This window comes from Aquarana catesbeiana, linkage group LG07 (assembly GCF_042186555.1).
Source record: "Aquarana catesbeiana isolate 2022-GZ linkage group LG07, ASM4218655v1, whole genome shotgun sequence".
Lineage (NCBI taxonomy): Eukaryota > Metazoa > Chordata > Amphibia > Anura > Ranidae > Aquarana > Aquarana catesbeiana.
Window position 1 is genome coordinate 304,510,345 of NC_133330.1, and position 25,664 is coordinate 304,536,008.

At 41.3% G+C, this 25,664-nt stretch overlaps 1 protein-coding gene across 1 annotated transcript in view; it reads left to right on the forward strand.

Moving 5' to 3' along the window:
• Window positions 1-25,664, forward strand: part of MCOLN2 (mucolipin TRP cation channel 2) — a 122,609-nt gene that overhangs the window by 34,584 nt on the left and 62,361 nt on the right. The window contains exons 5-9 of the mRNA XM_073593627.1: window positions 5,433-5,526; window positions 5,605-5,701; window positions 10,249-10,348; window positions 11,270-11,382; window positions 25,180-25,329. Coding sequence (XP_073449728.1) covers window positions 5,433-5,526; window positions 5,605-5,701; window positions 10,249-10,348; window positions 11,270-11,382; window positions 25,180-25,329 — 554 coding nt within the window. The remainder of the gene's footprint in view (window positions 1-5,432; window positions 5,527-5,604; window positions 5,702-10,248; window positions 10,349-11,269; window positions 11,383-25,179; window positions 25,330-25,664) is intronic.

Sequence of the window (25,664 nt, forward strand, 5' to 3'; positions counted from 1 at the left end):
CCGGATAAAAGGCCGGATTTCTGATAAAAGAAAGGAGAAGATTGTGTGGAGATTGTAACTGATATTTGGTTTTTAGTTTATCCCAGAGAGATAAGAAGTGTTTAGTTATGGGATTATGAATTTTAAAGCGGTCTTTAGGATCAAGCCATAATAAATTTGATATTAATAGAGGGTCATTTTCTGAAGCCTCTATAAATACCCATAATGGGATTTCCTGTTTTGCATGGTATTTGGACAGACTGGCCAAATGTGCTGCTCTGTAGTAGTTAGTAAAATTAGGGTATCCCAGGCCTCCTTTATTTTTGGGAAGATGTAGAGTGTGTATAGGTATACGTGGTTTAGAAGAGCCCCATATAAACGAAGTTGCTCTTTTTTGTACTATTCTCAAAAAATAGGAAGGAATTGGAATAGGGAGGACTCTGAATAGATAAAGCAATTTGAGTAGAATAGTCATTTTGATTGCATTAATCTTCCCTATCCAGGATAAAGGAAGTTGCGACCATTGTTTTATTAGATTTGTGATCTGTCTTAATACAGGAGGATAATTGGTTGAGAATAAGTCAGAATGAGATGCTATTAAATGAATTCCAAGATATGGGATTGATTTTTCTGCCCATGTGAATGGGAGTGCAGCCCTAGCCGGGATCAATGCCATGTTTGTGAGTGAAATATTAAGCACTAGGCATTTCTTAGGATTAATCATAAGGCCGGATAGGGCTGCAAATCCATCAAGAGCTGGTATTAAGTTAGGACCAGAGACCTGTGGTGATGATAGAAAAAGTAATATATCGTCTGCAAATATACATAATTTGTGTGTAATACCTCCTACTTCAATGCCAGTTATAGTTTGGTTTGTTTTGATGTATTGGGCCATGGGTTCGAGTATAAGGGCAAATAATAAGGGAGATAATGGGCAACCCTGCCGGGTACCTCTTTCGATATTAAAGGCTTCAGATTTGTATCCAGCATATTTTATATAGGCTTTGGGTTTATTATATAATGCTTTGATCCATGTTAAAAAGTGGGGTCCAAAACCCCATTTTTGTAATGAATATTGCATATATTGCCAGGATACTGTGTCAAATGCCCTCTTAATATCGAGAGATAGAAAACCTAAAGGGATTTTCCGTTTTTTAGCAATATGTGCCAATAACACTGCCCTGCGTATATTATCGCCTGCCTATCTATTTGGCATGAAGCCTACTTGATCTCTATGTATTAATTTTCCTATAATGCTATTGAGGCGTTTTGCTATTATTTTTGCTAATAATTTATTATCGAGGTTTAACCGAGAGATAGGCCGATAATTCACACAGGAAGTATCATCAGAAAGGGGTTTTGGGATCATACAAACAATTGCCATTAGTGTTTCTTGCCGAAAAGAATGTCCATCTAGAAGTTTGTTAAAAGTTTCAGTGAGAATGGGAGAGAGTATTTCTGAGAATGTTTTATAGTATAAAGCCGAGTAGCCGTCTGGGCCTGGTCTTTTGTTAAGTTTTAGGTCTTTTATGGCGTTAGCAACTTCATCTATAGTTATAGGCTCATCCAAACTGCTTTTTTGATTCTGAGATAACTCAGGTAAGGTTATTTTTGAGAAGAAGGATTCAGCCTCTGTAGGATTAAATTCATTGTTTGTCTTGTATAAAGTTGCGAGATGTAAGTGAAATTTATGGACTATTTTAACTGGATTACAAGTATAAACATTTTTTGATAATTTCAAACGTATTGGTTTGAAAGATTTGTTAGTTGAATTTAATGCCCGAGCCAAATATGTACCTGGTTTGTTTGTATTCATGTAGAAATTGTGTTTGGAGCGTTTGAGGGATTTATCAACTGACTCAGTGAGAAATAGATCGTATTCCAATCTAGATTTTTCCAGATGAGATTTTGTACTCTGAGATGAATTATCTTGAAATGATATGTAGGCTGCATTAAAATTGAGTTCTAGTTTTTTGCTAGATTTTTGTGTTCCCGTTTAAATAGTGCCATTTGTCTTTGTATTGTACCACGCAAGACAGGCTTATGAGCTTCCCACAGTGTTATTGGGGAGATGTCTGTTGTATTATTAATTGATATGTATTCCTTTAAAGCTTGTTCAATGGCCATCTGATGTAGTGGGTGTTTGAGCATTATGTCCGGTAAGTACCACGTTGGGTCATGCACTTTTGGTATGGCTGAGGCTATAGTAGTGTATACTGCATTATGGTCAGACCACGGAATCGGAATTATATCTGATGCAATAATTTCTGGTATCATTCCTATTGTTAGAAAAAGATGATCTATTCTGGTGAAGGTTTGATGAGGGTGCGAGAAATAAGTGAATTTCTTTTTCATTGGGTTACTTTCTCTCCACGAATCTACCAGATTGTATTTGGAAAGAAGTTGAGAAAAAGGTAATCTAGAGGTTATTTTGGATGGTGTAAAAGGTGATTTATCTAGAAATGGGAGGAGGATCTGGTTCGAATCCCCACACATTATCACTGTTCCTATTTTGTGTGTATTAATCACTTGTAATATATGTGAGAGGAATGGTGTAGGTTGTTTGTTAGGAGCGTAGTAGGAAATCACCGTGATTGCTGTAACCATTATATAACCCATGAGTATCAGGTATCTAATTTCTGGGTCTTTAATTTCTGATGATAAGGTGAATGGTGTGGATCGGTGAAATGCAATTAGAGTTCCCCTTTGCTTGGTACAGGCAGAAGCCGTGTAAATTTGTTGATAAAAGGGAGAAATATATTTTGTAGTAGAATCTTTGGTGAAGTGTGTTTCTTGGAGGCATACTATGTGAGCCTTCTTGTTATGGAAAGTACGGAAGGCTTTGGTACTTTTTTGAGGGACATTTATTCCCTGAACATTCAGGGAAAGTATATTCAGTGGTGCCATGGCAACAGATCAAATAGTTTTGACTTACTTTTTGTTATGCAGAGCTGACTGCGCAGATCAACCTGTGTGGACTGAAGAGATGAATAGATAGAAAAGAAACCAGTGAATTCTGGAGTAAAGAGTAAACAAAAAACATATGAGATTAGATGATACATTGTATAAATTATTTTTTGCAAGTAATCACAATTTACCCGTGAAAGAGAATAAATATCTCTCTCAGGGGAATAAGTGCCTTCGTCACACTCCCACATAATATGGTTGGGAGAATGAGGAGGGCTAATGGGGGTACACGGATCTTCCGCTTACAGGAGAGAAGTGCTATGTCAAAAGACATCAAAATGATGTTTCATTAATTGGAGTGCAGAATATAGTTTTTGTTGAAATTATTTATTCCAGGGTGGTTGTATATGGTTAGTCTTGCCCTAGGCTAAATAATTCAGTTAGAAAGGTACTGTTAATAACTTTGGTATTGATGAAGATAGTTTGAATTATTTTGGGATTTTAACCCTTTTAGAGTAAACAATTACATATTTTATTCATATGTAACTGTTTAGATATGTTAACTCATAAAATTGAGGTTGTATTGCTTCAGATTAGAATAAACAAAAACATAATTCTAGGAACTAGTTAGGTAATAATATATTTGTTTTAAGAAAAGAAAGAAAAAGCTTCCATTACTTCTGGATTATTGAACATATTTGTCCTAAAAAGTAATAAATCTATTGTTATTACCTGATAATATATAACTGAACAAGAATTTCCTTATTTCACTTATATATTCTAAGGCTATATGAATCAGAAGTAATAAGAAATATAACTGGAATGTAACATGATCCCACACAGTGTGTGACTATCAGAATGCAGTTACATTCAGTTATAAATACAGGTTTTTTTATAGAGAACCATCTCTTAGTATAATAAATGAAGAGATATCAGGAATTAGGATGTCAGTCCATTGAATCTTCTTGGTCCATGGATGATGTGGCATAACGGCCTCTTTTGTGAGAATGATGATTCCCATTTTGTTCTGAGATTTTCTGAGTGCTGCCTGAAGGTGAAGATGATGCCATTCTTCTGCGTGTGGGAGAGTTGCTGCTTGTGGGTTCTGTCAGATTTAATTTTAAAAGGGTTTGTTGTAGTTCATCTGCTGATCTGCTTCTGTAAATTGTACCTTGGTAGTTAAATCTGACTGAAAAGGGGAAGCCCCATTGATACATAATGTTGTGGCGTTGCAGTTCCATTAGTTGGGTTTTCATGGATCGTCTTTTAGTAATAGTAAGTTGGGATAGGTCAGCAAAAATTTGATATATTGTGTCCTTGAAAATTAGGTTCCTTTTTTTTTCTCTTGCAGCAATTAGTATTTGTTCTTTCGTTCTGTAATAATGAAATTTTGTGATTATATCACGTGGGGGTCCATCTTTCTTTTTTGCTGTGAGGGCTCTGTGTACTCTGTCCAGTTCTAAACGTTCAATAGGGATATCTGGCTTTAGTTCTTGTAATAGAGCAGTAATAGTAGATTGCAGGTCTGTCACAGTTTCAGGTATTCCCCTTATGCGCAAGTTTGAACGTCTGGCTCTATTTTCGTAATCTTCGAGCTTAGTTTGAAGTATTAAATTCTCTTCTTTTAATTGTTCCAATTCTGTTATATTTACTTGGGTTGTAATTTCAATTTCATCCATTTTTATTTCTAAGGCTGCGGTGCGGTTTCCCAGCTCTCTTATTTCTTAGGTTAGGCTTTTTGTTATTTGGTCTGAGGTTTGTTTTAAAGCCTTATGAAGCATCTTTTCAAATTGTAATAATATTACTGGGGATGCTGAGGAGGCTTGTGGAGAAGTTTGTGAGAGGATTTGTTCTGTATCTGACTCAAATGGAGAGTCTTGCTGTGACATTTTCTGTCTGTGAGAGCGCCCTGATGCTGTATATTGTGAGGTGACTGGAGCTGCTTCAGCTGCAGTGAGTGCCTGTGAGCTCTTTGTGAGGTGATTTTTATTTCTGCCACGGTTTCCTCCCAGTACCATATTTCCTGCCCAAACTTTCACAGTTTGTTCCCTGGGGCAAAAAGGTTCAAATGGATACCTTTTGAGCCTGCAGGCTCCGCTTTGTCCTTCTCTTCTCTCCTCAGCGGTGTGGAGCTCTAACAATGCATGTCTGCTCCGCTAGGATATTTATATCCTTTTGATGTATGCAAGGAAGCTGTTTAACATCTGACCCATCACTCGTAATTGGCAGCCAAACCCATTCATGCAGCCCTCTTAGCATCCAAACCCCTGTGAACTACTATTATCTCTTACCAATAACAAATTGGCTGGGTATGGGGAAAACCCCAAGATTTTCCATGCTTAATACCATAATTGACATCTCTCACACACATCTACAGATTTGTTTATTGAATTTTACTGAGCTGGAGAAGCTGAGGGAACATAACCTGGAGCCAAGTTCAAATTCTCCAACAATACACACTGAATACCTGCCAAGTCCAGGCTGTCTCCCTTTTTGTACATTGTGTGTGTACCTGTCTATGTTCTGATGTTCTCTGTGATTCTTAGAATGTCTACACGTATCGCAGGAAGTGCTAATGGACAATCACTCCTATGAACTGCTGCTGGCCAATTCGTCCTTCTTCAGCATAGAGTTCTACAGGTAATGAATCTTTGCCTCTTCTTATCGAATCGCTTTTATATCAGTCGTATAAAGTCTATCATTTTATTTCTATTGCAGACTTATTAAAGTGGAGATCTCCTTCAGGCTGAATGGCATTGACCTTCAAACCATACAGGTCCGTGAGCTGCCAGATTGCTACATGTTTCACAACAAGGCAAGTCTTGAGTATAATTTGGCATGGAACCCATTTGGTCTAAGGCCCCATGTACACGGGACGCTGAGGCAAAGTCCACTGAACAAATTTTTTTGACACTTTGAAACCGGCGTTTAAAACGCCCGTTTAGCCGCATTTGCATGCCGCGTTTAGCTGCGTTTAACCGCGTTTGCGTCTAGAAGCGTTTATTAAGATTACCTCATTTAAGACCCTCCCCCAAGCTCAAAAAACATTGTTAGTTAACTATTTCAGCCATTTTCACCAGAGTGAGTAGCAGCAGCAAAAAGAGCAGTTGTCTACTTGTATTTGCCTCTATTTCTGTGCTTTTTTTTTTTTCAATGGATCCAATAATGAGCATATGTGAGGAAATGCTCCTGACATTGCTCTTGATGAGGCTAGAATGACGTAGAAAATTGCGTGAGAGGTCCAGAGTCACCTGCCACAAGTTGTGGATTGTCCACTTGCCACGTCACCTGCCACAAGTTGTGGATTGTCCACTTGCCACGTCACCTGCCACAAGTTGTGGATTGTCCACTTGCCACGTCACCTGCCACAAGTTGCTTGTTCAAATCTAACAACATATGGGTCAAATTCCAATTATACTTTGGATAACAGCAATGCTAGTGGTGTATTGGATTGGATCAAGGGCTCATTAGGGTATATAAATGGTCTATGAATCACTGCAAGCAATTACAATTTTTTTAAATATTTTTTTTAATAGTTTTTCATCATTTGCCTTAATTTTTGAGATTTTTAATGTAAAAATAAATAGGGCACCTTTTAAAAACGCTTATAAACGCAAACGCAGTTAAACACCGGTACCGCATTTAGCCGCGTTTGGCATCTGAAACGTGGAAATCTTCTGCGTCTGAACCCATTTTTTTGCTTCCAAAGAAACGCTGTTAAACGCAACTGCAAAAAAAGGCAATCAATGAGACTGTGTACGTGGTCACATAGGATAACACTGAATGAGTTCAGGGGCAGTTGAAAAAAGCGTCCAACTGCCTCTGAACGTGTGTTTAGCAGCATCCCGTGTACATGGGGCCTAATATAAAAATACCCCTACTTAGTACTATGCTATGTTTATGAAATGGTTTTATGCTGTGGTATTTAAAGGTTTGAGCACCATAGTCAAATTATTCATTCAGCTGGTTTTCTAAGTGAAATGCGGCCAACACAACCTTTCTCCCTAGAACTGAAGAGAGTGGAAAGGGGTTTGAATTCCTGTTCTCTACTTTTTTTTTTTTTTTTAAATACTTTTTATCAATTTTGGAAGACAAAGAAAAGTTACAATATAGAGCCTCCTGGGCATACCCCGGCTCAACAAACCGTACCAGTAAAGACATATAGCTAAACACAGCTACAACCTGAACCGCTCGCGACCATAGCTGGTAGGATAGAGTGAGGATAATAGTTAAATTAAATTTAAACAGCTATCTTCAGATGTTCCACCATGGGAAAAGATATAAGTATTACAAAACAGACTCAGAGGGGCAACAATAGCTTAACCTCACTGCCCATATATCAGCCTGACAATGTTGTCCAGCAGGGGGAACTGGACATCACTGTGTGGCATTAGTTGTGTCCGATTCCAACCAAATGTGCCAAATGGTATGAGGGTTCTCACTATCCTTGCATACTAATAGTTGCCAAACCTTAACTGCTTTCCTAGAGTGTATGAGAGGAAAGGGAGCTTAAACACCTCCTAAACAATGCGTTTCCCAGTGACTCGTATGATCCAAGATATGCCGCCTCAAGAACCACCGCAGCATTTGACTCAACAAATAATACCCAGTTATGAGCATGGGATAGGAGGGCCAAATGAAAATTATTTCTGAAGGTCCAGGTAGGCTAAACCACCTTCCGTCCAGGGTGTTTTCAGAATAGATTTGTTTATTCTGGGGGCGTTGGATCTCCATAGAAAGGAAGCAATAGTGGAATCAAATTGTTGGGGGGGAAAAAAGCTTTAGGAATCGAAATTGGGGAGTGTCTTGATGCATATAAGAAAACCGACAAATTTTATTTTGATCAGGTTTAGCCTGCCTATGAGGGATAATTGTAAATTATCCCGTGCTCGCAGTTTTAGTTTGAGCTGGGAGAGTAAAGGTTTAATTTAACAAATTCTGAGACCCAAGAGGTAATATCGATACCCAGATGGCCCATGTCAAGGGTAATGAGGGGTCTGCCTGTGCTTTTGGTTTAGGAGTCAATAGGCAGAGCTTGGGATTTATCCCAATTCACCCTTAGACTGGAAAGGCCGGAGAATTCAGAAATGTTCAAAGTTGCTCGGAGTGAGGGTCCTGGGTCATTGAGAAATGGCATTAGAGCATCGGCATATAGAGCAAGTTTTTCGACTATACTGCCAACCTGAATGCCTTTCACCAAGTGTAATCTCCTGAGAGCTGTGGCCAGAGGTTTCATAACTAGAGCGGATAGAAACGGGGAAAGGGGACAGCCCTGTCTGGTGCCCCGCTCCACTGGAAAGGATTCAGCTATTGGGGATTTATAGAGAATGCCTATATATTTACAGAAGGTTCCTGTGTTTTGTTTTGTTTTGTTTTTTTTCCCCCCTTCAAAACCACTGTGCTCCCAGGAATGTCTCCCACCCAGGGTCTCCTACCAAGAGTGTGGTGCTCGGCACAGCTGGCCTTTGACTCAGTCATTCCACAAAAAAGCCTTCCAAGCGGCTTGTGTTGATGGTCCCAAACCACTAGGGTTGATGGGCAAATACAGCATGTTTACAGGTACATATTGATCGCATCTAAAATTATGCTGTAGAGTTCTGTCTGACTACCTCCTAAATTGTATCAACCTGCTTCAAGCTGCTTCCTGCTGACTTGTATAGAGAGAAAAGAAACAAATCAAAGCCTGTATACACAGTCCTTTAGTGGCCAGCCAGGGAGGCTTTAAGTACCACAGATGCAAACTTAAATCAGAGTCATCTTACTCTTTGTAAAGCTACCGCCCAACTTCCAAATACAGGTGTAACTTTCTTCTATGTTTAAAAACTTTTGGGCACGATCTATCGCTTTTTGTTGGTTTTATTCTACCTATAATAGAAGACCTATAATCCTTTCTATTACATCACAGTGTCAAGATTGGGATTGTTGTGTATTTACATCCTTATGCCATCCAACCCCCAATTTAGATTGAGACTATAGTCAACCTTTCTCTGCGCATATATGGTGTGTGTCTGAATGACGAAGACAGCAATTTTAGACTTGAAGTTCTTCTGGGGTGTGGACTGATGCAAAATTGCTCTGGGAACACTGTTTAATTAAAAAAAGGAAAAATAGGTGACAAATGCACTTTACTACATATGTATTAATAGAGAGTTCTTATTAAAGTGATATGGGACTTGTATAAATGCATTTTGCAAAGAATACAATCACAGTAACTTTGTATAATACAGCCCTGGCCAAAAGTTTTGAGAATGATACAAGTCTTAAATTTCACAAAGTCTGCTGCTTCAGTGTTTTTAGATTCTTTTGTCAGATATTACTATGGTATAATTACAAGCATTTCATAAGTGTCAAAGGCTTTTATTGACAATTACATTAAGTTTATGCAAACAGTCAATATCTGCAGTGTTGGTCCTTCTTTTTCAAGAACTCCTGCTTGCTGTCAATCAACTTCTGGGCCACATTCTGACTGATGACAGCCCATTCTTGCATCAGTGCTCAGAGTTTGTGGGGTTTTTGTTTTTGCTCAAACCAATCAATATACGCTTCTTGCGATATTTTTTATTTTTAATTTTTTTTAATTTTATTAATCTTTTTTATTTTTTTATTTTTATTTTTTTCAAATAATATGTAGAAGAATATATATTAGCCTAAACTGATGAAGAAATGTTGTTTTTTAAAAAACTTTTGGGGATATTTATTATAGCAAAAAGTAAAAAATATAGTTGCTTTTTTTCCAAAATTGTCGCTATTTTTTTGTTTTATAGCACAAAAAATAAAAACCGCAGAGGTGATCAAATATCACCAAAAGAAAGCTCTCTTTGTGGGGAAAAAAGGGACGCAAATTTTGTTTGGGTACAGCGTCGAACGACCGCCCAATTGTCAGTTAAAGCGACGCAGTGCCAAATTGTAAAAAGTGCTCTGGTCAGGAAGGGGGTAAAATCTTCCGGGGCTGAAGCAGTTTAAGCTTCCAGTCTGTTATTCAAACTCAATCAGCATTACAGAATGATATCCAGCCTTGTGCTCAACACTGACACCTGTGTTAATGAGAGAATCACTGACATGTCAGCTGGTCCTTTTTGTAGCAGGGCTGAAATGCAGTGGAAATATTTTGTGGGGATTAAGTTCATTTTTATGGCAAATAGGGACTTTGCAATTAATCTGATCACTTTTTATAACATTCTGAGGTATATGCAAATTGCCATCATAAAAACTGAGACTTTGTGAAAATTAATATTTGTGTCATTCTCAAAACTTTAGTGCTCTTAATGTACATGTATGTATGTATATATGCATGCATTGTGACAGATTTTACAGTTTTTTTTTTTTAAATATATTTTACCATTCTTTCCTTTTTATCTACAGGTAACGTTCGATAACCAGGCTCACAGTGGAAAGGTGAAGATCTTCTTTGACAGCGATGCTACTATTCAGGAATGCAAGGACTGGCATATATCTGGTTCCAGTGAGTCAAGTCATGAAATATCTGTATTCTGTTACAAGTCCATCCATAAATTCCAGGCCTGATCATAATTTTTCCACACCAGAAAATAAATCCTAAAATTACGTTCAATGTAAAGTTTTGATCCTGGTAGCAGAGTTACCACATCAGCCAATATTTCCATTAAAGTCCCCAGACTTAGAAGGAACCTTTAATTTGAAATAGATTCAGGGTTTTGGGGACTGCACTTTAACACTTTTTGTATATTTTGAAAGAATATTAAGCAATTCCCCCCCTTTTTTTTTTTTTTTTTTTTTTTTTTTTTAAGGTGTATCACCCCCTTGGTTATTTTAAGCACTTTCAGTAGCTGACTTGATATCTTACCGAGTACACAGCTTCTTTATCTTTTGATCATTGCCTATGTTTCAGTTAAGGCTGTTGCCATGACCACTGCCCCAGGGTTCCTGCAGGGTGGCCCCCTTCTCTTGCAGTGTCCTATATAACCACCCTTGTATGCAGGAACTAGAGCTGTCTCCCTATCATGTGTGTCTAATTGAATCACACTGACCCATAGCCTAGCATGACAAGTCTCCTCTTCTCCTCCCTTCTCCAAGCTAGCAGACTGATTGGAGATAGCATTGTCCACTATTACATTTTTTTTTTCAAAGACCTGGACATTCAAGAAGGCTTTATTGAGAGAACAGGAGCCAGCAGCACTGAAAGTTGTAAACTGGAAGTTTACATGGTTTACTGGGGAATGCGTAGTTTAATCGTGCTCAATGAGATAGGCTAAAAAAATGCTGAGGGTTAATACTATTCTAAAGGGGACATACAGCCAACCATTGACAACTGTTGACTGTGGCATTTTCTCTCAACTTTTGTGTGTCAAAATGGCGTATAACAACCTATTCTGGAATACGGATCTTCATTTTGATTCTCTTGCAGCTCAGAAGAACACTCACTACATCCTTGTGTTCGATGGCTTTGTTATCCTGACCTGCTTGACATCTCTTATTCTGTGTACGCGTTCCATTGTCCTGGCTGTAAGACTACAAAGAGTAAGTACTAATTATATTATGAGACATAGGGGAGTGCAACATATGGTGCATAGTAGCCAATTGGCTTCTAACTTCAGCTTGTTCAATTACAGTTTGGCCCCAAAAACAAACAAACCTGGAAGCTGATTGGTTTCTAGGCAGAGCTGCACCAGATTGTGCACTCTCCAGGTTTAGTAAATGAACCCCATAGTTTTTGCTCTCAGATCTTGTTTTCTGTGCATAAAAATTTTGTGGTATTAAAGATACAATATTCCCTTAACCACTTGAACTCCGGAAGGTTTACCCCCCTTCATGACCAAGCCATTTTTTGTAACTGCGTCACTTTTAACTGACAATTGCGTGGTTGTGTGATGCTGTACCCAAACTGATGTCTTTTTTTTTTTTTTCCCCCTCAAATAGCTTTCTTTTAGTGGTATTTGATCACCTCTGCGCTATAAACAAAAAAAGACCGACAATTTTGAAAAAATAGGATTTTTATAACGGCTTACCTGTAAAATCCTTTTCTGGGAGTACATCATGGGACACAGAGCCTTAAGTAATTACCTAATGGGTTATAGCCTACCGTCAGGTGTTGACACTGGTAAACCCTAATTAAGGAAGTTTACTCCCCTATATAACCCCTCCTCCTTCCAGGAGCACATCAGTTTTTGTAGCAAAGCAATATACTTGTATCCCAAAAAAGAGGGGAGGGACCTCTGTGTCCCATGATGTACTCCAAGAAAAGGATTTTACCGGTTAAGCTGTTATAAAAATCCTATTTTCTTTATCGTACATCATGGGACACAGAGCCTTAAGTAATTACTTAATGGGACGTCCCGTAGCAATTCCACATGAGGGGTGGGAGAAAACAACCCGCAGGGTACACCCAGACTTGAGGATTTATACTGTTGCTTGCAGCACACGGCGCCCTGAAGGCGATATCCTCATACCTCCTTACATCCACCTGATGATAACATTTTTGTGAATGTATACACTGAAGACCAAGTTGCGGCCTTACCAGGGCTTTTTTCAGGGGGAACTTGGTGGAACTCAGTTCCACCACCTCTGGCTCAGACCCTTGGGGGGGGGCCTTCTCACCACAATCACTTGTAAACATAGAAGTCCGGTTTCTGTGTTTTACAAGTGACAGATCTGCACTCTGTGTGTAATGCAATCCTGGTATTTAATGTCCCTTTAAGACCCCCCTACTGTTCGTGAAATTTGACTGACCACACCCACTATTTGATGTGATTTGGAGGGTGTGTGTGTGGGTGGAGGGGTTTTGGGGGGTCGTGGTTGAGTTCCAGCACCTATTGTTTGAGAAAAAAAGCTCTGGGCCTTACAGATCTGAGCCATGGAGGCCTGATGACGAACTGCCCAAGAAGCACTAACCGACCTGGTAGAATGTACCTTAACTTGAAACGGGGGAATTTTACCTCTTAAATCATAAGTTTGAATCATCACTTGACGCTGCCTGTCCCTTCTTAGGACCCTCCGGCAGAATAAATAAGACATCAGTCTTACGAATCTGAGCAGTTTTCTTTAAATAGATTTTCACTGCTCTCACCACATCAAGACAATGTAGTGACTTTTCTTCCCTGGAACATGGTTTTGGAAAAAACGATGGCAGGACAATATCCTGGTTCAGGTGAAAATTGAAATTACTTTTGGCAAAAAGCCTGGACGAGGGCATAACACCACTCTGTCCTCATGAAAAATCAAATATGGCTCTTTACAAGAAAGAGCAGCCAATTCTGAAACCCTCCTTGCTGAGGATATAGCAACCAAAAATACCAACTTCCTTGTCAGAAGGACTAGGGGAATCTGTTGTATTGGTTCAAATGGCTGTTTTTGTAGCACAGACAAAACTAAGTTCAAGTCCCAAGGGTTCAAGGGTGGTTTGACGGGCGGATTAAGCCGCATAACCCCTTGTATAAAGCCCCGGACTACAGAATGAGTAGCAAGTGGTCTTTGAAATAAGACTGATAAAGCTGAGACTTGGCCTTTAATAGTACTTAGGGCCAATTTTATTTCTACCCCTAATTGTAGAATGGCAAGAATTCTGCCTATGATATATCTCCGAGGGTGCCAACCCTTGGATTCAAACCAGGAAACGTAAGCCTTCCAGACTCTATAATATATAGTTCTGGAAGCTGGCTTCCTAGCATTAATCAGGGTAGAGATAACTGACCCGGAAAGCCCACGTTTCTTTAGGCTGTGGGTTTCAATAGCCAAGCCGTTAAATTTAGAGACCGTAAGGAAAGATAGAATATCGGTCCCTGAGAGAGCAGATCTGGCCATAGTGGGAGGGACCATGGGCCCTCCACTGCTATCTTTATGATTCCTGCATACCATGACCTTCTGGGCCATGCTGGTGCTACCAGAATTGCCGCATGCGAATGAATCTCTTGTTCTGGCCACAAAGTTGACCAACTTCGTGTTGAACCTGGATGCTAGAAGATCCATGTCCGGAGTCCCCCATCTTTGACAAACGGCCCGAAAGATGTCAGGGTGAAGAGACCATTCCCCTGGGAATAACTGCTGGCGACTTAAGTAGTCCGCCTGACAATTCTCTACTCCTGGAATGAAGATTGCAGAAAGGCATGGAACATGCCTTTCTTCCCAAGTTAGAATATGGTTCACCTCTCTCTGTGCTGAGACTTTTGGTGCCCCCTTTGTGAATGATATAGGCCACAGCTGTGGCATTGTCGGATTGAATCCTGACAGGACAATCCCGTAACCTGAAAGTCCAGACCTTTAGAGCCAGGCGTACTGCCCGAATCTCTAGAATATTGATGGGCAAGCTTCTTTCGGTACTTGACCACTGTCCTTGGACAGTTGTCTTTTCTAGTAATGCTCCCCAGCCTGAAAGGCTGGCATCCGTCGTTACCACTTTCCAGATGACTGGTCTGAAGGATCTTCCCTTCAGCAGATTCTGTGTTAAGAACCACCGAGTGAAGCTTTGGGCCACTCTTTGGGATAGTCGCTTTGGAAAGTCTAAAGCTTGAATTGTTTTGTTCCAAGCAGACAGGATACTGTTTTGCAACAGTCTTCAATGGAACTGGGCATTGGGAACTGCTTTGAATGAAACTACCATGGTTCCTAGCAACCTCATGCAGAGGCGAATGGAGGGATTGCCATTTGACCTGACCCTCAACACCAGTTCTCCTATGGAGTTGATTTTTGCCTAAGGCAAGAACACCCTTTCCTGGGCTATGCTGGAAGTGTGCAGAAAAGTCCGGACAGTCGCACACTGGGAAAAAATTTCAAGAAATCTTTATTGTAAAATAGGGATCATACAGTATACAAGACACTGTGACAAAAAGTACAGGCAATCATCTAACGCGTTTCGCACTTATGCTAAGTGCTTACTCATAGCACACCCTTTCCTGGGCTGTATCTATGATCAGACCCAAGTACTCCAGCCTTCTTAGCAGTATTAAGGAAGATTTCTCTAGGTTGAGAATCCAACCCAAACTTTTCAGATAGTTGGTTGTAGTGCGTATGCTTTGCTCCAGACAAGTCGCTGATTGATCTATAAGTAATAGATTGTCTAGGTACGCTACGACTGTTATGCCCTGTGCCCTTAAACTGGCTAGAGGTGGGGCCAGCACTTTTGTGAACACCCGAGGTGCTGTGGGCAGGGCTACAAATTGAAAATGCTGCTGTTCTAACTTGAACCGCAGAAACTTTTGATGAGCGGGAAATATAGGGACATGCAGATATGCATCCCTGATGTCGATTGATGCCAGAAGTTCTCTTCCTAAAAGGATAGAAACTACCGACCTGATTGTCTCCATGCGAAAGGAGCGGATCTTCAGGAATTGATTTAGCTTTCTTAGATCTAGAATGGGTCTGACATCTCCACTTGGCTTTGGTACCATAAAATGGTTTGAATAAAATCCCAGACCTTGCTCTTTTGTGGGTATCTGTATGATCACCCCTTGAGATATTAATCGGTCTAGTACCTGAAACAGAGACAGTTTTTTCTCTGGATCTTTGGGAACGCTTGACCTCAGAAAATGAGACGGAAAGTCCCAGAATTCCAGCTTGTACCCCAGCGTTACCGTGGAAATGACCCATCTGTCTTGAATTTACTTTTTCCAGACTTCTGAAAATTGAAGAAGTCTTCCCCCCCACCTTGTTGAGGGGGGTTGCCTCTTCATGATGAGGCTTTAGGATTCTGTTTTGCAGATTTCCTACCCCAGGGCTTCTTTTGAGCCTGGGTCTGACCCTGAGTCCTTCCTCTAGAGTCTGACGGCAGAGGCCGTCGCCACTGCCTAGAGGCGGAAGCCCCTGGCGCAGGGGAAAGAGTCAGTTTAAATGCAGGGCGTTTATATTTTCTTTTGACTGGTAAAAAGGTACTTTTCCCAGCAGAAATTGTCTTGATATAGTCCTCCCCATGAAAGGGGAACCCAGTTAGGAGGTTTTTACATGGCGTTTCAGCTGACTAATTTTTCAACCACAGGATTCTGCGCATATGTACAAGCATAAGTGTGAGACTGGATGCCTGGTGAATAGAGTCTTTGGTGGCATCTATGGCAAAACATAATGCCTTAGGTAGTTCAGCCAAATCTTGAGCTTGTTGTGTAGGAAGCTCTCTAAGGGCATGTTTGAATTGGTCCTTTAGGGATTGGCAGATGCTTATCGCGGCGACTGCGGGCTGGGTGACGGCACCTGCTATGGAAAAAGCAGACTTTAGCAGGGATTCCAACTTCTTATCTGTTGGATCTTTAAGCATCTGTGCATTGTCTACAGGACAAGTAAAAGCGGGATTCCACCTTAAAAAAAAAAAAAAAATTAAAAGCCAGCAGCTACAAATACTGCAGCTGCTGATCTTTAATAAATGGACACTTGCCTGTCCCAGGGTCCAGCGATGTCGGCAGCCGATAACGATCACTCGCTCGACTCTCGGCAGCTACCGCCGCCATCCTCGGTGAGGGAATCGGGAAGTGAAGCATTGTGGCTTCACTTCCTGGTTCCCTACTGCGCATGCGCGAGTCGCGCTGCGCGTCGTAACTGGTCCCCGCTATCTCCTGGGACCTGTGTGTTTCCCAGGAGACAGTGCGGAGGGACGGGAAGAGGCATAGACTCCTGTGGGAGTCTATGCCCGGAAGTGGGTGCAAATACCTGTCTTAGACAGGTATCTGCACCCCCCTCCCCCCTGAAAGGTGCCAAATGTGACACCGGAGGGGGGAGGGTTCTGAAAATCGGAAGTTTCATTTTTGTGTGGAACTCCGCTTTAAGTTATTATTCACATTGGAAATCGCAGTGTCAATTGATTCTAAAGTAGAAGAATCGTCGGTAAGCTCTTCTTGATTGATTGAGGGTAGAACCTCATTGTGTGCCCACTGTTCCCCTTGTAAAGCTGAAGCGGGGGAGGGGGACCTAGTACGTTTCCTATCCATTTGAATGGATGCGATTAAAGCCGCTAGTCTTTCTTCCAGATCCTGGAGTGAGGAGGAAAGGGTTTCTTCAGTCACGTATGCAGATGCTGAGATGTGAGAGGCAGCTGCACCAACAATTTGCTCTAATGGCTCACCCTGAGTTGCCATGATTGGTAATTCAGGCGAGGAAGACAGCGTGGAAATACAGCGTGGAAATACAGCTTGAAATCCCAATGCCTGGGGGTGAAACCTTTTACTCTTTTGGCTTTTGTGGTGTCTTTTTTGGCAGGCACAGTCCTAAGTAAAAAAACAGAGGCGCTATACACATTGCACTAAATAGCTGAAAATAGTCAATACTTTTAAAATTGCTATACAGTTCAGCTTAGTGCTGGAAAAGGGTGTCCTTCCTGAATCAAGAAATGCCAGTTTTGCAACCCATACGTGTCCCACAGTTTGTGTGTCCATGTGTACAGGCAGCTTGTTTCCTCCTCATCAGCAGAGGCGAGACTGACACAGCTGTATTTATCTGCTATTAGTCTGTCGTTCGTCAGTGGACGTTTCACGGCACCTGTGTTAGGCCCCGCCCCCTCCCCAGCATAAAGGGGGGGGCGGTGGCAGAGCCTCCTGCAGTGAGGCACAGACCTGTGTAAAAAAATACAACCACTATAACAAATTTTCAGTGGTATAATAGCGGGACCCTCTGTCTCCCCCACGGCGAGGGGAGGGGGGTAATGTAAGGGGGTACAGCGCTGCTGTCCCCCTAACCCTCTGTTTCCATCAGGGGAAGAAATAAGATATTTTTTGCAGCTTTTCCTACCTTGCAAAAATCTGCTTCCACATGCTGTGCAGGCAGGCACGGAACTGAGCAAACAGTGAGACAGCAGAGTAAGTTATGTGCATAGACTCCATCTAGTGGAGATTTGAAGGCATGACAACATTTTTCCTTCAATTAAAGAAATGTATAGATGCTTTTAATATCTAAGTCTCTCTTTCCTTACCATGTCCTCGTCGCAAGATTTTGCTGATTTAACAGAAAATCCAGCTTTCACCCATCACGGCGGGTTACGTTTAACAAACCTTCAAGGACTGGGTCCGTTAAAAACGGGGTCCAACTGCCTTGGGTTTTGTATAGCACCCCACATCCGGAATCTTGAGGTAATGTAACAAGACCTAAGCCCTGGGTTCCTGGGGTCCAGCCCTACTAAGAGAGGCATTACAGGCAAAACCTTGTGCTTTGGATAAGAGGTCCCAGGTATCATCCATTTTAGGCCTCAGTGGCACTTCTGCATGGATCTGGTTTCTTTTTATGGAGGAATTTAAATCCAGCATGGATCCCTCCTGGAGCTCCTCAGAGCACTTCTTCACTTGTGACCAACACCTTCGACACTGGCGAAAAAACTGATGTGCTCCTGGAAGGAGGAGGGGTTATATAGGGGAGTAAACTTTTTTTTAAATTGGGGATTACCAGTGTAAACACCTGACGGTAGGCTATAACCCATTAAGTAATTACTTAAGGCTCTGTGTCCCATGATGTACGATAAAGAAATATTTTATTTTTTTTACTTTCTGCTATAAAACACATCCAATAAAAAAAAATTAAAAAAATTAAAATTTTCTTTATAAAATTTATACCAATATGTATTCTGCTACATAGTTTTGGTTAAATCCCAATAAGCGTATATTGATTGGTTTGTGCAAAAGTTACTGTGTCTACAAACTATGGGATATTTTTTGGGAATTTCTATTTATTTTATTTTTTACTCGTAATGGCAGCGATCAGCGACCTTTTGCAGGACTGCGACATTGTGGTGGACACATTGAACACGAAGTGACACTTTTTTAGGAACCAGTGACACTAATACAGTGATCAGCGCTAAAAAATATGCACTGTCACTGTACTAATGACACTGTCAGGGAAGAGGTTAACATCAGGGGCGATCAAAGAGTTAAATGTGTTCCCTGGGAGTGCTTGCTAACTGTGTGGGGGGATGCTTTAGATGTGGGAAGACAGAGGTCCGTGTTCCTGCTTAGCAGAAACACAGCATCTCTGTCTTCCCTACTAACAGAACGGCGATCTGCCTTGTTTACATAGGCAGATCGTTGTTCTGCCTCTGTCGGGAATGATCGGCAGGTCCCAGCGGATATCGGGTCCCAGCAGACACGCTGATTGGCTCCCACTGTGTCCAATTACAGCAGGAGCGAGAGCAGCTCTGGAAGGGCAGAACAAGTTACCTGTACGTGATTCGACCCAGAGGAGCCACCGCCCTATAGTATATCCACATGGGGCAGTCCACAAGCGGTTAATCAGCAATCAATTATAGACATGCAGTGGGTATAGAAAAAGAATCACCCCCTTTTAAAATAATCACATTTTGTTGCTTTGCATTATGAAATGAAGACGCACACAGTTTTTGTTTTATCCAGCTGGTGTGTTATCTTTCACTTGGAAGTTATAAGTTGCACTGAGTAAATACAGCTGGATAAAACAAAACACTGTCTGCATTTCAGGCTGCAAAGCAACAAAATGTGATTATTTTAAAGGAGGGTGATTCTTTTCTATACCCACTGTATGCTCTTCAATTAGCATTTGAAAAGGACAGTGTAAGCCTCTAGACTAGAGTTGACACCTACATGGCCATAAAATCGCACCATCCATGTATGCCTAGATTTGTCACCTTCCTGATGCCTCAAGAGAAAAGTCCTAATCATTTCATCTACAAGACCAGCAGTGGACAGTGAGAAGGCCCTGAAATGTCAGCCAACCATTGAATTATGCCCAAATCAGAGGAATCTATTTGATCACTTTAAACGATTACTTGCAGAGAGATGAAAATAATTCCTTCTGATTGTACACATTTCAGGCCACACTTGCATGTAAAACTGTCTTCCTAGGTTAGATGGAATCAAAACGAAATCCCCAAAACCGTTATCTGGCGCCTTTATTACGACAGCCAGGCAGTGATTGGTATTGTCGCAATCGGACTGACTCGCTGGTGTCCGAAATCCTATCCTTGACCCAGCCATCAGAACCCTCCAGGGCCCATTTGATACTTCAGAACACAGAACATCCTGTGGGCTGGGACGGGAACATCCCCCAGGCCAAGAGCCTATCTAAAGTCAAGGTCCCCTCCATATTCCAATAAATTGGGGAACATGGGATATAAACGGCATGGTTAACCACTTAAGGACCGCCTAACGCCGATTTACGTCGGCAAGGCGGCACGGGCAGGCAAAATCACGTACATGTACGTGATTTGCCTCTCGCGGGTGGGGGGTCCGATCGGACCCCCCCCCGGTGCCCGAAGCGGTCCCGTTCTGTTCCCCGGCGATCCGAGATGAGGGGGAGGCCATCCGTTCGTGGCCCCCCCCTCGCGATCGCCGCCGGCCAATGGGAACACTCCTTTGCTGCTGTATGCTAAACAGCAGCAAAGGAAATGATGTCATCTCCCCTCGGCTCGGTATTTTCCGTTCCAGCGCCGAGGGGAGAAGACATCAATGTGAGTGCACAACACACACACACACAGTAGAACATGCCAGGCATACAAAACACCCCGATCCCCCCCCCGATCGCCCCCCGATCCCCCCCCAATCACCGCTATTATTGTCCCTTCTGTCCTGACAATCCTGGTCTTTGCATTGGTGAATGTTTTGAACGCTACCATACACTAGTTGAGTATTAGCGTAGGGTACAGCATTGCACAGACTAGGCACACTTTCACAGGGTCTCCCAAGATGCCATCGCATTTTGAGAGACCCGAACCTGGAACCGGTTACAGTTATAAAAGTTAGTTACAAAAAAAGTGTAAAAAAAAAAAAAATATATATAAAATAAAAAAAAATAGTTGTCGTTTTATTGTTCTCTCTCTCTATTCTCTCTCTCTATTGTTCTGCTCTTTTTTTACTGTATTCTATTCTGCAGTGTTTTATTGTTATTGTTATTGTTATTGTTATTATGTTTTATCATGTTTGTTTTTCAGGTATGTAATTATTTATACTTTATTGTTTACTGTGCTTTATTGTTAACCATTTTTTTGTCTTCAGGTACGCCATTCACAACTTTGAGTGGTTATACCAGAATGATGCCTGCAGGTTTAGGTATCATCTTGGTATCATTCTTTTCAGCCAGCGGTCGGCTTTCATGTAAAAGCAATCCTAGCGGCTAATTAGCCTCTAGACTGCCTTTACAACCCGTGGGAGGGAATGCCCCCCCCCCCCCCACCGTCTTCCGTGTTTTTCTCTGGCTCTCCTGTCTCAACAGGGAACCTGAGAATGCAGCCGGTGATTCAGCCAGCTGACCATAGAGCTGATCAGAGACAAGAGTGGCTCCAAACATCTCTATGGCCTAAGAAACCGGAAGCTACGAGCATTTTATGACTTAGATTTCGCCGGATGTAAATAGCGCCATTGGGAAATTGGGGAAGCATTTTATCACACCGATCTTGGTGTGGTCAGATGCTTTGAGGGCAGAGGAGAGATCTAGGGTCTAATAGACCCCAATTTTTTCAAAAAAGAGTACCTGTCACTACCTATTGCTATCATAGGGGATATTTACATTCCCCGAGATAACAATAAAAATGATTTAAAAAAAAAAAAAATGAAAGGAACAGTTTAAAAATAAGATAAAAAAGCAAAAAAATAATAAAGAAAAAAAAAAAAAAAAAAAAAAGCACCCCTGTCGCCCCCTGCTCTTGCGCTAAGGCGAACGCAAGCGGCGGTCTGTCGTCAAACGTAAACAGCAATTGCACCATGCATGTGAGGTATCGCCGCGAAGGTCAGATCGAGGGCAGTAATTTTTGCAGTAGACCTCCTCTGTAGATCTAAAGTGGTAACCTGTAAAGGCTTTTAAAGGCTTTTAAAAATGTATTTATTTTGTTGCCACTGCACGTTTGTGCGCAATTGTAAAGCATGTCATGTTTGGTATCCATGTACTCGGTCTAAGATCATCTTTTTTATTTCATCAAACATTTGGGCAATATAGTGTGTTTTAGTGCATTAAAATTTAAAAAAGTGTGTTTTTTCCCCAAAAAATGCGTTTGAAAAATCGCTGCGCAAATACTGTGTGAAAAAAAAAAATGAAACACCCACCATTTTAATCTGTAGGGCATTTGCTTTAAAAAAATATATAATGTTTGGGGGTTCAAAGTAATTTTCTTGCAAAAAAAAAAAAACTTTTTCATGTAAAAAATAAGTGTCAGAAAGGGCTTTGTCTTCAAGTGGTTAGAAGAGTGGGTGATGTGTGACATAAGCTTCTAAATGTTGTGCATAAAATGCCAGGACAGTTCAAAACCCCCCCAAATGACCCCATTTTGGAAAGTAGACACCCCAAGCTATTTGCTGAGAGGCATGTCGAGTCCATGGAATATTTTATATTGCGACACAAGTTGCGGGAAAGAGACAAATTTTTTTTTTTTTTTTTTTTTTTTTGCACAAAGTTGTCACTAAATGATATATTGCTCAAACATGCCATGGGAATATGTGAAATTACACCCCAAAATACATTCTGCTGCTTCTCCTGAGTACGGGGATACCATATGTGTGAGACTTTTTGGGAGCCTAGCCGTGTACGGGACCCCGAAAACCAAGCACCGCCTTCAGGCTTTCTAAGGGGCGTGAATTTTTGATTTCACTCTTCACTGCCTATCACAGTTTCGGAGGCCATGGAATGCCCAGGTGGCACAAAACCCCCCCAAATGACCCCATTTTGGAAAGTAGACACCCCAAGCTATTTGCTGAGAGGTATAGTGAGTATTTTGCAGACCTCACTTTTTGTCACAAAGTTTTGAAATTTGAAAAAAGAAAAAAAAAAAAAGTTTTTTCTTGTCTTTCTTCATTTTCAAAAACAAATGAGAGCTGCAAAATACTCACCATGCCTCTCAGCAAATAGCTTGGGGTGTCTACTTTCCAAAATGGGGTCATTTGGGGGGGGTTTGTGCCACCTGGGCATTCCATGGCCTCCGAAACGGTGTTAGGCAGTGAAGAGTAAAATCAAAAATTCACGCCCTTAAAAACGCTGAAGGCGGTGATTGGTTTTCGGGGCCCCGTACGCGGCTAGGCTCCCAAAAAGTCCCACACATGTGGTATCCCCATACTCAGGAGAAGCAGCTAAATGTATTTTGGGGTGCAATTCCACATAGGCCCATGGCCTGTGTGAGCAATATATCATTTAGTGACAACTTTGTGCAAAAAAAAAAAAAAAAAAAAAAAAAGTGTCACTTTCCCGCAACTTGTGTCAAAATATAAAATATTCCATGGACTCAATATGCCTCTCAGCAAATAGCTTGGGGTGTCTACTTTCCAAAATGGGGTCATTTGGGGGGGGGTTGTGCCACCTGGGCATTCCATGGCCTCCGAAACTGTGATAGGCAGTGAAGAGTGAAATCAAAAAGTTACACCCTTAGAAATCCTGAAGGCGGTGATTGGTTTTCGGGGTCCCATACGCGGCTAGGCTCCCAAAAAGTCCCACACATGTGGTATCCCCGTACTCAGGAGAAGTAGCTGAATATATTTTGGGGTGCAATTCCACATAGGCCCATGGCCTGTGTGAGCAATATATCATTTAGTGACAACTTTTTGTAAATATTTTTTTTTTTTTTTTTTTTTGTCATTATTCAATCACTTGGGACAAAAAAAATAAATATTCAATGGGTTCAACATGCCTATCAGCAATTTCCTTGGGGTGTCTACTTTCCAAAATGGGGTCATTTGGGGGGGTTTTGTACTGCCCTGCCATTTTAGCACCTCAAGAAATGACATAGGCAGTCATAAACTAAAAGCTGTGTAAATTCCAGAAAATGTACCCTAGTTTGTAGACGCTATAACTTTTGCGCAAACCAATAAATATACGCTTATTGACATTTTTTTTACCAAAGACATGTGGCCGAATACATTTTGGCCTAAATGTATGACTAAAATTGAGTTTATTGGATTTTTTTTATAACAAAAAGTAGAAAATATCATTTTTTTTCAAAATTTTCGGTCTTTTTCCGTTTATAGCGCAAAAAATAAAAACTGCAGAAGTGATCAAATACCATCAAAAGAAAGCTCTATTTGTGGGAAGAAAAGGACGCAAATTTCGTTTGGGTACAGCATTGCATAACCGCGCAATTAGCAGTTAAAGCGACGCAGTGCCAAATTGGAAAAAGACCTCTGGTCCTTAGGCAGCATAATGGTCCGGGGCTCAAGTGGTTAATATGGACCAGTCTGCCTGGTGAATCACAGACGTTCTGACATGCTCCTTGTGACGGACCACCTGCCACCATGCTTGGGTGTCTCTGCCAAACCGTGCCTCCTGCCCTCCAAACCCTTCCGGCAGACCGATGGCTAATACCAGCCCTTTATCCCAAGCATCATACACAGACAAGATGCTGGGGGTAAAACCCAGAGGAATCGCTTTTATTGAACAGAAATTCTGTTTTTTATACACTTCAAAAGTGGGGCAGTCACCACATTAAGAAGAAAAAGAAATCCCACAATGGTTGGGAAATTGGGTAAAGTTGACACAAGACTAATCACATCAAAAGTTTTGCCTTTTAGGTCTACATTAACCACTTCAATACTGGGCACTTTCCCCGGTATTGCATTTTCTTTTGCTTTCACTATCAATGGTAATGGTGAACAGGACAAATAGAGAGGGTGAATCTCCACAAAGGGGGCACAGATGGCAATAAAAACTGACAGGGGTTCTAATACTTCTGCAATCTGTCCAAAGCTAAAAAAAAAAAATGCCTTTTAGTTATACTTTAAGTAGGGCTGAAATCTGTACAGTCAAGCTGTAAAATACTCTTGATTGCAGTTTTATTTACATCAAATCCAAGCTTCTTTTTTGACAGGAAAGAGCTCTCAGGGCAATAAGTGAACATGTCATAAATTGTAATGCAATTTTCATCCAGAAAAGAGACCATTTATAGTGTCACTAAAGGCAAAATGTTTGTGTTATGGGGTGTGTTTTTTTTTAATGTATTTGTGGATAGAGTGGAGAAGATTTAGAACACCTGTCAGGTTTTTATTGCTGTTTGTGCCCCCATTAGGGAGATTCCCTCTCTCTATTTGCCCTGTTTACCTTTAACACTGTGAGTGAAAGAAAATCCCACATTTCGGTTTGTCACCAGAACAGTAATCGAGGAGAAATCATCAAATGGGGACACTAATTTTAGTGACCGTTGTGAGATGCTGAGACTTCTCGCTTTAGCCTGATTTCCTCTCACTTCAGGTTTTGGCGATGTGGGGGGGGGGGGGGGGGGGGGATTTGCAAACTGTTGGCGCTATATAAATACTGTATTATTATAATAATAATGTAATAATAATAATTTTGCCTTTGTAGTGATGCTTCTTTTACTTGAATTGTCAGAATCGCAGATGCAACTTTGTACACTAGAGGGCAGCAAGTCCTAATTTTTTTTTTTTACTTTTCAACCTGTACTTTTTGTTGCAGAGATTTGTGCGTTTTTTCCTGCATAAATATAACAGACACGTATGTTCAGCTGACCGGCTGGAATTTATCAATGGCTGGTACGTCATGGTCATCATCAGCGATCTGATGACAATCATTGGATCGGTAATAAAGATGGAGATCAAAGCCAAGGTAGGTCTAGAGGGTCTCTGGACTGATATTTGTCTAAAATCAGGTGTAACTATAAAACTTTTACACTCCCCCCCCCCCCCCCCCCCTCACTCCCACCCCCCTCACTCCACTCCAAACATTCAGACGTGAGATTCAGATTGGGCACCCCTAGTACCCTCAGGGGGTCCACCTGCCCAACTCTAGCCAAAATGCTTTAGAACTTTTCTATAGACTGTGAAGGGGTTGGAAATTTTTGGATGGTTTTTATTGCTGTTAGCATAGGTGTGCGCACAGGGTGTGCCTGGGCACACCCTAATCACCCTGTGTGGCACAGATTCCCCATGTTTAGATCCCCG